The sequence below is a fragment of the Esox lucius genome, chromosome 24 (genome assembly GCF_011004845.1).
Source record: "Esox lucius isolate fEsoLuc1 chromosome 24, fEsoLuc1.pri, whole genome shotgun sequence".
Classification (NCBI taxonomy): domain Eukaryota; kingdom Metazoa; phylum Chordata; class Actinopteri; order Esociformes; family Esocidae; genus Esox; species Esox lucius.
The window spans coordinates 16587582-16600589 of NC_047592.1; the positions used below are offsets into that span (position 1 = coordinate 16587582).

At 42.1% G+C, this 13008-nt stretch overlaps 1 protein-coding gene and 2 non-coding genes across 3 annotated transcripts; all 3 read right to left on the bottom strand.

The window, feature by feature from the left end:
• Window positions 1-232: 232 nt before the first annotated feature.
• LOC114830399 lies at window positions 233-12762 on the bottom strand. Its single transcript, XM_029118019.2, has 10 exons — window positions 12579-12762; window positions 9013-9078; window positions 8513-8624; window positions 7549-7628; window positions 4949-6050; window positions 4726-4808; window positions 4356-4530; window positions 3705-3787; window positions 2745-3509; window positions 233-2334 (listed from the first exon to the last, which is right to left on the bottom strand). Exons 1-10 carry the CDS (start codon window positions 12711-12713, stop codon window positions 1474-1476), a joined length of 3462 nt encoding a protein of 1153 aa, XP_028973852.2. The 5' UTR covers window positions 12714-12762; the 3' UTR covers window positions 233-1473.
• Window positions 7742-7860, bottom strand: LOC114830439. The gene has a single exon (XR_003778074.2). It is a non-coding gene; the product is annotated as a small nucleolar RNA U6-53/MBII-28 (small nucleolar RNA).
• On the bottom strand, window positions 9169-9287 carry LOC114830435. The gene has a single exon (XR_003778070.2). It is a non-coding gene; the product is annotated as a small nucleolar RNA U6-53/MBII-28 (small nucleolar RNA).
• Window positions 12763-13008: the final 246 nt, after the last annotated feature.

The window sequence follows — 13008 nt, forward strand, 5'->3', positions numbered from 1 at the left end:
AACATTTCACTTTCAAAACTACAGCAATTGGTCTCCTCAGTTCCCAAACACAGAGTATTGTTAAAAGAGGTGATGCAACACAGTAGTAACCATGCCCATTGCAACTTTTTTTTAAACATGTTGCTGGCATCAAATTCAAAATGGGGTTGTATTTTTTCCAAAACATTTCTCAGTTTCAACATTTGATATGGTGTCATATTACCATTTTCAATTAAATATAAGGATTACATTATTTGCACATCATTGCATTGTTTTTATTTGTATTTTACACAGCATCCCACCTTTTTTGGAAAGGGTATTGTATTAATGCCCTTAGGCTTTACCACATTTTGTGTTACAACATGAAATCAAAATGGATTTAAGAGTTTTTGCCACTGATCGTCACAAAAAAGATTCCCATGTCAAATGAAAAATAAAATAAAATTCTAAATCGCTGGTCTTTGCAAATTTTTTATACTTTGCTGCATCCATTCTGACCTCTATCTATACACGCTTTTCAGGCCCTGATGCAGAGAAGCATCCCCATTGCATGTTGCTGCCACCACCATGCTTCACGGTAAGGATGATGATGTTCTCAGGATGATGTGCGGTGGTAGGTTTGCGTTAAACATAGCTCTTAGTTTGAGGCCAAAAAGCCAGACAGTGTCTTCATCATGATTTTCTAAGGAATTGTACTAACCGCTGTCAGAGCACCCAGAGACGGGTGAAATTGCCCACAGACGGATTCCATTCAAGCATTTACATGACTTCTAAAGACAATGGCTTGCACCACAACTCATTTAGTTATGTCATAGCAAAGGGGGTGAATACTTAGGCAATCAATAATTTTCTGTTTAATATTTATCAATAATTTCACACTTTTTTGTGTTAATTAGTGGCAACATCTCAAATCTATTTGACACAAAATATGTCAAAGTCCAAGTGGGTGAATACCTTTTTGTCACAGTATGAATGACAACCCCCCCCCCCCCTTTAGGATCAAAAGTAATTGGACAAATGAACATAATCTTAAGTAAGTCATGATATATAATGCTTGTTTACAAAATCCTTTGCATCGATGACTGCCCGAAGTATGTGACCAATGGACTACCAGACGCTGTTGATGTCGATTGTCCCTGTTGATGTTCTGCCAGGCTTGTACTGCAGTCAGGATTTGCAGCATTTGATTGGATCAGAGTAGATCTGTACATTTCAGAACTTATCCTGCTGCTGCGTTAGCAGTTGCATCAAGACAGAAAACTAAGCCAGTTCCAGTGTCAGCCAAACATGCCCAAAATATAACACTACCTGCACTGCTTCACAGATGAGGTGGTATTCTTTGGATCATGAGATGTTCCTTTCTCCACACTTTCCATCACTGAAGGAGAACTTACTCTTCATCTCATCTGTCCATACTACTTTGTTCCAGAACCTCTGGACTTCATGTATTTTTTTGCAAACTGTTCCCTGGTGATACTTGTCTTGTGTCTTGTGCTAAACCCAAAGGTTATGCTGGTGTAGTCTTCTCCTGATGGTACTCTTTGACACAACTATGCCTAAGTCCTGAAGAGAGTTTTTGATCTGTTCAACAGTTGAAAAAGGGTTTTTCTTCACAATTGCAAGCATTTGTTGGTCATCCACTAATGTGGTCTTCTGTGGTCTACCAGGTCGTTTGCGGTTGCTGAGTTCACCAGTACGTTCTTGCTTCTTAACAATATACCAAACAGTAGATTTTGACAAACCTAATGTTTTGGCTATGTCTCTAATTGATTTATTCTCATGTTTTAGCCTAATAATGTCCTGCTTTAAGGGCATGGAAACTGTTTTGCAGTTGCTGTCTCCATCTCCTGATTTTTCTGGTCTCGAGACGTCGACAGGATCTGTCTGGCTGTCAGAGGCCCCCTTGCGTGTCTTCCCCAACACTCCCTTGGACCTCTTGTGCGCCTGGGGCTCTGGGCTGCTGGAACGGGAGCTGGACTCACAGTCCTGCCTCTGGAGACCACCTGGAAGGAGGCGGACGGCCACACCAGCCTCTTCCTGCTCCTCATCCATGTCGGACAGGACATGGACACTGGGGGAAGGCTGTTGGGGCTGGGGGGCACTGCCCCCTCTCCTGGCACCTGCCGCTGGTCCCCACTCCTCTTCGTTCACCTCGCTGTTGTCATTGTCACCATGGAGGCGGTTGGCGGCAGAGTCTCTGGATGGCTGGTGACTGAGGTGAAGCATGGAGTGAGTAGGCTGGTTGTCATCCGCTAGGGCGGTGTCTTCCTTCTCCTGGGAGTGGGGGGGAATGGAAGGGGCCAGGCCTTGGTGCTCAACATCCTCCAGTACTCGCACCGACAGGGAATGGGGATTCTGTGGCAGGGGTGGGGGGGAGTAACAGAATATTAGCTACTGTAAGTTAACATCAACACATTCAAATCTATGCTTCAATCTTAAAGAAAATTAAACAATACAACGTATAAAGAATAAATACAGGACCATAAGAAAGTATTTGGCCTCTCTGATTTTGAGTGTTAGTCTCACCCAATGTTGAGAATTCTTCAAATCATAGCCACATTTTAAAAAGAACCAGAGGGAGCAGTTAACATTACATTTCCCATTTATCTGATGAACAAAGTTTTATTTTATATTGGGTTTTGATTGATGAGGTGAAACAGCCCGTGACAAAAGTATACAACAACAGAGAATCAGAACAGGGGCCGATACGTTTTTGTCCACAGTAGTGTGTTGGATTGTGATTGGCTTTTGAGCGGAATACAGACCTTATCCGGGCAGTAGTAGGGGCTGTCGTTGACTTCCTCTATGAGATTTTCCTCCGCCACATCATCTGGGCCGGCTTTACTATTTTCATCACTCAGGTACATGTTCACCATCTCATCTGTCCATACGCAAACTGTACCCTGGCTGTTCTGTTGTTGAGTCTTACTAGTGGTGGGTGTCTTGTGGTAAACACAAAAGTTATGCTGGTGAAGTCTTCTCCTTATAGTGCTTGTTGACACAACTATGCCTAAGTCCTGAAGAGAGTTTTTGATCTGTTCAACAGTTGAAAAGGGGTTTTTCTTCACAATTGCAAGCATTTGTTGGTCATCCACTAATGTGGTCTTCTGTGGTCTACCAGGTCGTTTGCGATCGCCAAGTTCACCAGTACGTTCTTGCTTCTTAACAATGTTCCAAACAGTTGATTTTGACAAACCTAGTGTTTTGGCTATGTCTCTAATTGATTTTTTCTGATGTTTCAGCCTAATGATGTCTTGTTTCACTGGCATTGATACTTTTTTGCTGCTGCTTTCTCCCAAACCTCTTTCTTCTAATCTAGAAACCTCAACAGGATCTATCTGGTTGTCTAAAGCCCGCTCGCCTCTCTTCTCCAACACTCCCTCGGACGCCATCTTGCGGGCCAACAGGGACAGTGGTCCGGGTCTGCGTTGTGCCAGAGGCTCTGGGCTGCTGGACCGGGAGCTGGAGTCAGAGTCCTGCCACTGGAGGTCACCTGGAAGGAGGTGCACAGCCACCCCAGCCTCTTCTGGCTGGGGTAACATTACAATTCTTATTTATCTACTGAACAAAGTTGTATTTTTTATTTGGTTTTGATTAATGAACTAAAACAGCCCATGACAAAAATATACAACATCAGAAAATCTGAACAGGGACCGACAGGTTTACATGCACAGTAGATCTGGTTGAGTGTTGGACTGTGATTGGCATTTGAGCGGATTACAGACCTTATCCGGGCAGTAGTAGGGGCTGTCGTTGACCTCCTCTGTGTGATCTTCCTCCTCCACATCATCTGGGCCTGCTTGACTTTCTGTTTCACAGAGAGGGTAAAGGTCAGGGCTCAACCAATAAGAGGCAAAGCTTTCCTATTTTCATCACTCAGGTACATGTTCAATATCTCTTCTGTCCATATGCAAACTGTACCCTGGCTGTTCTGTTCTTGAGTCTTACTAGTGGTGGGAGACTTTTGGTAAAAACAAAAGTTATGCTGGTGTAGTCTTCTCCTTATAGTGCTCATTGACACAACTATGCCTAAGTCGTGAAGAGAGTTCTTGATATGTTCAACAGATGAAAATATTTTTTTCTTCACAACTGCTAGCATTTGTTGGTCATCCACTAACGTGGTCTTCTGTGATCGCCCAGGTCATTTGCGATCGCTGAGTTCATCAGTACGTTCTTGCTTTGCAATGTACCAGACAGTGGATTTTGACAAACCTAGTGTTTTGGCTATGCTTCTAATCAATTTATTCTAATGTTTCAGCCTCATAATGTCTCGTTTCACTGGCATTGATATTTTTCGCTGCTGCTTTCTCCAAGTCATCTTTCTTCTAGTCTAGAAACCTTGACGGGATCTATCTGGTTGTCTGAAGCCCACTTACCTCTCTTCTCAAACACTCCCTCAGACACCATCTTGCGAGCCAACAGGGACAGTGGTCCGGGTCGGTGTTGTGCCAGGGGCTCTGGGCTGCTGGACCGGGACCGGGAGCTGGAGTCAGAGTCCTGCCACTGGAGGCCACCTGAAAGGAGGCGCACAGCTACCCCAGCCTCTTCCGGCTTGGGTAACATTACATTTTGTAGTTATCTACTAAACAAAGTTTTATTTTATATTGGGTATTGATTGATGAGCTGAAACAGCATGTGACCAGAATATACAACAACAGAGAATCAGAACAGGGACTGACAAGTTTCTGTGCACAGTAGATCTGGTTGAGTGTTGGACTGTGATTGGCATTTAAGCGGATTACAGACCTTATCCGGGCAGTAGTAGGGGCTGTCATTGACTTCCTTGGTGTGACCTTCCTCCTCCACATCATCTGGGCCTGCTTGACTTTCTGTTTCACAGACAGGTTAAAAGTCAAGGTTCAGCCAATAAGAGGCAAAGCTTTCCTATTTTCATCACTCAGGTACATGTTCACAATCTCATCTGTCCATAAGCAAACTGTACCCTGGCTGTTCTGTTCTTGAATCTTACCAGTGGTGGGTGTCTTGTGGTAAACACAAAAGTTATGCTGGTGAAGTCTTCTCTTTATGGTACTCTTTGATACAACTATGCCTAAGTCCTGAAGAGTGTTCTTGATATGTTCAACAGTTGAAAAGGGGTTTTTCTTCACAATTGCAAGCATTTGTTGGTCATCCACTAATGTGGTCTTCTGTGGTCTACCAGGTCGTTTGCGATCGCTGAGTTCACCAGTACGTTCTTGCTTCTTAACAATGTACCAAACAGTTGATTTTGACAAACCTAGTGTTTTGGCTATGTCTCTAATCGATTTTTTCTCATGTTTTAGCCTAATAATGTCTTGTTTTACTGGCATTGATACTTTTTTCCTGCTGCTTTCTCCAAATCCTTCTTCTTCTAGTCTAGAGACCTTGATGGGATCTGTCGGGTTGTCTGAAGCCCGCTCGCCTCTCTTTTCAAAAACTTCCTCAGAAGCCATCTTGCGGGCCAACAGGGACCCGGGTCTGCGTTGTGCCAGAAGCTCTGGGCTGCTGGACCGGGAGCTGGAATCAGAGTCCTGCTTCTGGAAGCCACCTGGAAGGAGGCGCACAGCCACCCCTGCCGCTTCTGGCTCCTCATCCATGTTTGGCGTGCTCTGCTTGGGGGTTTCGGGAAGGGGGAAGGAGAGTTCCGGTGGTGGGGAGGGGGGTGGCGTGGGCTGGCGAAGCGGCATGGTGGGTTGGTGCACCACCTGCTGGGGGGGGATGTGCTGCGGAGGCTGGAGCTTACGTCTGGATCTTTCTCGGGCCGCTGGGACGTTGGGGTAGGGCTGTTTGAGCTGTGGGGCACGACCTCCTCCGACACCGCCCCCTCTCCTGGCACCTGCCACTGGTCCCCACTCCTCTTCGTCCTCCTCAACGCTGTCATCATCTTCATCACTGTTGTCCTTGAGGCATTTGACAACAGAGGCTCTGGATGCTGCCCAGGCAGAGCGGCTGAGGTGGAGCACGGAGTGAGTAGGCTGACGGCCATCCGCTAGGGAGGTGTCTTCCGTCCCCTGGGAGTGGGGGGGGGCGGAGGGGGCCAGGCCCCGGGGCTTAAAGTCTTCCAGTACTTGCACCGACAGGGAATGGGTTTCCTGGGATGCCGGGGGGAAGGGTGAGAGGTTCGTATCAACAAATCTATGCATCAGAGATTAATATGAATAGGGAAAGAATAAGTAAATTTTTTTAACTTGCCCACTCTCAGATTGTCTTTATTTTAGACAAAATTTTGCATGATTTTCAAATCAAAACCAAATATGAAAGGGAACCAAAGTTAACAAAATTAATAAAACAATTTTACTTATTAAATGTACAGGGCACTCCACAAGTATTGGGACAGTTATTTCAAAATTGCTATTTTTTCTGTGTGCTCGAGATACTTCACTGTGTGCTCAAAATACAATTAAAAGTTCAATAAGGCAAAAGTACAGACTGTCACATATAATTTCTGGCAGTTCCAACGCATACAGACGTGTGACAAATTAAAGGATTACTAAGTGTCTCAGGAAGATGTTGGGTCACCTCGAGCCACCAGAACAGATTCAATGCGCCCTGACACAGATTATATGAGTCTCTGTGACCCTATAAATCGTATTCAAATAAATTGAGATCTGGTGACTGCACAAGATAGCATATGATTCTCTCCATGATCATACTCATCAAACCATTCAGTGACCCCTTGTGCCCCGTGGAATGGGGGTGTTGTCTTCCTGGAAGAGATAGGATGCTAATGTTTAATTGTATCATGCAGTAAACCTGTATGGAGGCATCTGCATTCATTATGTTCCTCCACTCAGCTATTTATCTTGCAATGTAGCCTTTGGAATTCTGTCTCCAAAGAATTTGTCAAACAGTACATTGTGACAACTTCACCCAAGCATTCTGGAGGCTGTTGATAATTCCATTGACACTCATTTTAGGGTTGTTTTTCACAGCTCTGGTCATTTTTCTGTCATCAACTGCTGCTGTTTTCCTTTGTCGACCCTGTCGCTGATGACTGCGGAAGACACCAGCGGTTTCTTTCTTTTTCATGACATTCCAAACTGTTGCTATGCCCAACTTGCCCAACTTTGGAGCTACGGTTCAACTTGCTCAACTTATGTCTACTGACACCGAAGGCAGACTCAAAGGATATTACGGAGTCTATAAATTCACAGCTCTTATGTGTGAACAATCAATTCAACAGAAAACACCTGATTTATTAGAAACACCGGTGAGCCAAATGTCTCACTTCTTATGCTCACACAAAATAGGGGAAGGAACTCAGACAGTGCTGTTATGCTTAGCTGGTACAACATATAAGAGTTGAAAGGGACAGAAATAAAAAGGGTATATTTGGTGATTTTACCTAATCTTTTAATCATATTTCATATGCATTGAGCATATAGTAAACATAGCAATTTTGACTTTACTGTCCCAATACTTTTTGAGGGCAATGTATTTCATGAACATTTCAGTCTATCTTGAGTTATCACTGAAGACCAAAAACATTTAGAGGCCAAAAATATAGAAAAGCTAAAATTCAGAAAAGGAACCGATACATTTCAGAGTACAGTATATTTAGTTGAGTGTGGCTTTGAGTGTGTTACTGACCTTATTTGGGCAGTAGGAAGGGCTGTCGTTCACCACCTCTGTTAGACCTTCCTTCTCTAAATCTGAGCCTGCTGGACTTTCTGTTTCACAAAGAGGTTAAAGGTCATGGTTAAAAAAAGATTTTTTTGTTAGTTAATGAAATCACCTGGAATGCAAATCAATTCAAATGTATTTAAATATAATTTGTAGTGGTTCTCCTCAGCACACACTGACCCAGTCAGCATGACAAGATGAGTTTAACTCACCTGCACCCAGAGAGACACACTGTCAGTCTGGGGCATCGGTATTAGCATGGCAGGATCATCATTGGAGAGAAGAATACTCTAAAAGGTGGCCTTAAATGAGCCACTGTCCATATACGCCAACATGAAGGACGCCATCCTTACATGCAGATGCAAACCGCACTATCAGTACATGTAGGTTGGACGTCCACTCAGGTATAGGGCCACTGTTAATATGCAGATGTGAATGACACTTAGCTAACTGCCCTTCACTCCGAAATAGTGTAATTAGAATGCCAACTGCACTAACAAAACAATTGCAGATTGTCCATTGTGTTAGATGTGAATAACAATAGCAGACCTAGTTTCAAGGTGCATCGTTACATGCGAGACATACAATAAAACATTTCTTCCCAGGTAATCACACTCCAATGCATTCAAACCCTTTATTTCCAGTGCGACTACCTGGGAGAAAACAAATTCGTACCAAGTTGGTTGATAGCGAGGCTCACATTAAAATCACTGGATGGCATGAAGAGTTGAGATATTATAAGCCTAAGGTTGATGGATCTTTTTTTTTGACAACCCCAGATACCTTTAAGTAGGTTCATGTTTAATTTCCACATATGTAACAATGTGCAACTAAGTAAATATCTGATCACTGACGTGGAGACCAAAGCTAGCCCATACTGTGCTAAGCAGAATGCTAATGTTGACCTGAGAACAGAGCTTGCTTGTGTTACCATTGGCCTCTGCAGCCTCCCTGGCCTCCCTCTCCAGCCTCTGGCGGAGGAGCTCCTGTTGCTTGGCCAGATACTGTTTTATGAAGCTGTTCTGACTCATCTCCTCCCCAATCTGAAAACACATGGGATAGACACAAACCCCTTATATAATCTGTTGGGGGGGGGGGGGGTATTTTTTATAATTAATCAAACACTAACTAAAGAACGGAATCACTATATGATGTATGCTTTCTAATGATACAAGTTGTAATCTGAGGGAGAAAAATACCAGGTCAGGCTCAGCTTTTCTGAAGTAAATCTGATATTTTATTTCTATGCATTAAATCATAAGTAGAAAATACAAAGTTAAGGAAATAAAAGGTATGTTAATTTGCATTCTGAAACACACAAATGTGACTGAAAATGTAATTAAACAGATGAAATATATCTGGTAACTTTAATACAAGTGTAATAACACCGTCTTTGTGTCCTGTCTTGACACTCCAACAGGTAGCTCTTACCCTGGAGTTGGGCTGGTGCCCACCATGATGAGTGGAGGTCCTCTGAAGATTCTCCAACATCAGGGTCTGAAACACACACCACAACATTGGTTAAACATTTAATGACAATAATAACTACACCATTTTCTCGAAAAACAAAAACAGTTATTCGTTTTTACTCCTCAGCACACACTGACCCAGTCAGCATGAGAAGGTGAGTTTAACTCACCTGCACCCAGAGAGACACACTGTCAGTCTGGGGCATCGGTATTAGCATGGCGGGATCATCATTGGAGAGATGCAAACAAACAAGCAACACAGTGCTAAGAATTCTACATTTACAACCCTGTTTCATAAGAAGTTGGGACGCTGTGTAAAATGTAAGTGAGAACAGGATGCAGTGCTGTACAAATCATTTAAAGCCTATATTCAATATAAAATAATACAAAGACAACATATCAAATGTTAAAACTGAGACATTTTATTGTTTTAAAAAATATATAAGGGCATTTTGAATCTGATGCCAGCAACACGTTTCAAATAATTTGGGACAGATGGAACAAAAGACTGGAAAAGTTGTAAAGAGTAAAATTGCAAAGAGATTGGAGATCTACTCATCTATGGTAGGCTACATAATATCATCAAAAGATTTGTAGAATCCGGAAAAATTCTAAAATGATTGTCTGTGAACACAGTACGTCACTGCATCCACAAATGCAAGCTAAAACTCTACCATGCAAAGAATATACCATATAAAATTGAAGTTAGAAGTTTACATACACTTAGGTTGAAATCATTCAAACACATTTTTCAACCACTCCACAGATTACATGTTAACCAACTATAGTTTTGGCAAGTTGGCTAGGACATCTAGTTTGTGCATGACAAGTAATTTTTCCAATAATTGTTTACAGACAGACTATTTCACTTATAATTCCCTAGATCACAATTCCAGTGGGTCAGACATTTACATACACTCAGTTGACTGTGCTGTTAAACAGCTTGGAAAATTCCAGAAAATTATGTCATGGTTTTAGAAAATTCTGATAGGCTAATTTACAAAATTTGAGTCAATTCAAGGTGTTTTGGTGGATGTATTTCAAGGACTACCTTCAAACTCAGTGCCTGTTAGCTTGACATCATGGTAAAATCTAAAGAAATCAGCCAAGACCTCCACAAGTCTGGTTCATCATTAGGAGCAATTTCCAAACACCTGAAGGTACCATGTTCTTCTGTACAAACAATAGTATGCAAGTATAAACACCATTCCGTCATGCCACTCAGAAAGGAGAAGCATTCTGTTTCCTATATATGAACATACTTTGGTGAGAAAAGTGCAAATCAGTCCCAGAACAACAGCAAAGGACCTTGTGAAATGCTGGAGGAAACAGGTACAAACGTATCCATGTCCACAGTAAAACAAGTAAAAAGTCCTATATTAAACTAACCTGAAAGGCAGCTAAGCAAGGTAGAAGTCACTGCTCCAAAACCACCATAAAAAAAGCCAGACTACGGTTTGCAAATGCAATTGGGAAACATCATACAATTTGGAGAAATGTTCTCTGATCTGATTAAATTAAAATGTAACTGTTTGGCTATAATAACGATCATTATGCTTGGAGCCGAAGAACACCAACCCAACCGTGAAGCACGGGGATGGCAGCATCATGTTGTGGGGGTGCTTTGCTGCAGGAACTTCACAAAATAGATGGCATCATGAGGAATGGAAATTATGTGGATATATTGAAACAAAATCTCAAGACATCAGTCAGGAAGTTAAAGCTTGGTTAAAGCTTTTGGGTCTTCCAAATGGACAATGACCCCAATCATACTTCCCAAGTTGTGGTAAAATGGCTTAAGGAAAACAATTTCAAGGTATTGGAGTGGCCATCACAAAGCCCTGACCTCAATCCTATAGAAAATTGGTGGGCAGAACTGAAAAAACATGTGCAAGCAAGGAGGTCGGCAAACCAGATTCAGTTACACCAGTTCTGTCAGGAGGGCTAAAATTCACCCAACATATTCTGGGAAGCTTGTGGAAAGCTACCAGAAAAGTTTAACCCAAGTTAAACAATTTGAAGGCAATGCTACCAAATACTAATTGAGTGTATATAAACTTCTGACCCACTGGGAACGTGATGAAAGAAATAAAATCTGAAATAAATAATTCTCACCACCTATTATACATTTCACATTCTTAAAATAAAAAGTGGTGATCATAACTAACCTAAGACAGGGAATTTACTAGGATTAATTGTCGGGAATTTTGAACAACTGAGTTAAATTGTATTTGGCCAAGGTGTATGTAAACTTCCGACTTCAACTGTGTAAACAAGATCCAGAACTGCAACCGCCTTCTCTGGGTCCAAGTTCTTTTAAGATGAACTGAGACAAAGTGGAAAATTGTCCTGTGGTCTGACAAAACGAAATGTTGTCCTCCAGACTAAAGAGAGGGACCATCTGGCTTCTTATCAGCGCACATAGACAATGCTAAACCACAGTCTGCACAAATTACAACAGCATGGCTCTGTAGTAATACTCTGGGTGCTAAACTGTTCTGCCTACAGTCCAGACCTGTCACCCATTGAAAACATTTGGTGCATTATGAAATGAAAAATATGACAAAGGAGAACCCGAATTGTTGAGCAGCTGAAATCCTAGATCAAGCAAGAATTGGAATACATTTCACTTTCAAAACTACAGCAATTGGTCTCCTCAGTTCCCAAACACTTACAGTGTTGTTAAAAGAGGTGATGCAACACAGTGGTAAACATGCCCCTGTCACTGGTATCAAATTCATGTTGCTGGTATCAAATTTAAAATGGGCATGTATTCCAAAAACAATAACATTTCACAGTTTAAACATTTGACATGTTATCTTTGTACTATTTTCAATTAAATATAGGGATAAATTATTTAGCACCTCATTCCATTCTGTTTTATTTGCATTTTACACATTATTCCAACTATTTTGTAAATGGGGTTGTATATTTAAATAAAACTAACATACAGTAATAATTCCAGGTACATACATGAAATCAGAAGATGGAGATAAGCGTAGCATAACAGTAAGTGAGAAGCAAAACATTCTCGAAGTGGCTGTTCCCATGTAAAATACAGCAGGCATTTCTATGCAGCAGCTGCAAGCGATGCCCAAGACTTAATCGATTCATAGTGGTCGGGAGAAACACTGATCACTTAGTCTGTCCATTGGGCTTCTCTACTACATTTTAGTCATTTAGATCAACTCACAGCTGAGTGTCTGCAATTCCGACCGGGTCCACCGTGGGAATCGAACCCACAACATCTGGCGTTCCAAAAGCGCCATGATCAAACAACTGAGGTACATGGGACTACTGACGAAACGACCCGAGTTGGTTAGTTTCATAGGATGGGGCAATACAAAACATCACAATTTAAACACATTGATGGACAATTTTCCATATAACTGAAATCCTTCGTATGCATGACTATTGTTAACCTTAATGCATTCCGGCTCATGAACCACGCACACACGGCCTACCCTTTCTCACATACTGCTTAACTTGACCATGGTCGTTAGAAGCAAAGATCAGCACCAAACTTACCCGTTTTAGGCGGTTGATGAGTGCCCTTTTCGTCCCGCTTTTAGGGAGGCAACGTTGTTCGGAAGCGGCTTTCAAATCCGCCAGACAAAGCGATTGTAGAGGTTTACCATCCAGCATAACATCTTTATCCGACATTTTGCTTTCTTAGCCACTCGCTTGAGCACCAACAGGCGTCGCTAGTTGCTACGTTCTACGTCCATAAGAACGACTCACAGTTCGGAGGGGGTGGATAGAAATCGACACACCTACTGTGATTACCAGGGACACCCGAAGTGACCAGCCCATAACGTACTAGCCAGACTACGGAAGGCATCAAATTGCATCTGAAAAAACACAACCTTCTTTGTGAGTGCCACAGGCACACTTTCCAGATTTGAAAACAAAAACATCTTATTTAAAATATATGTATACATTTCTGAAGCATAAATAA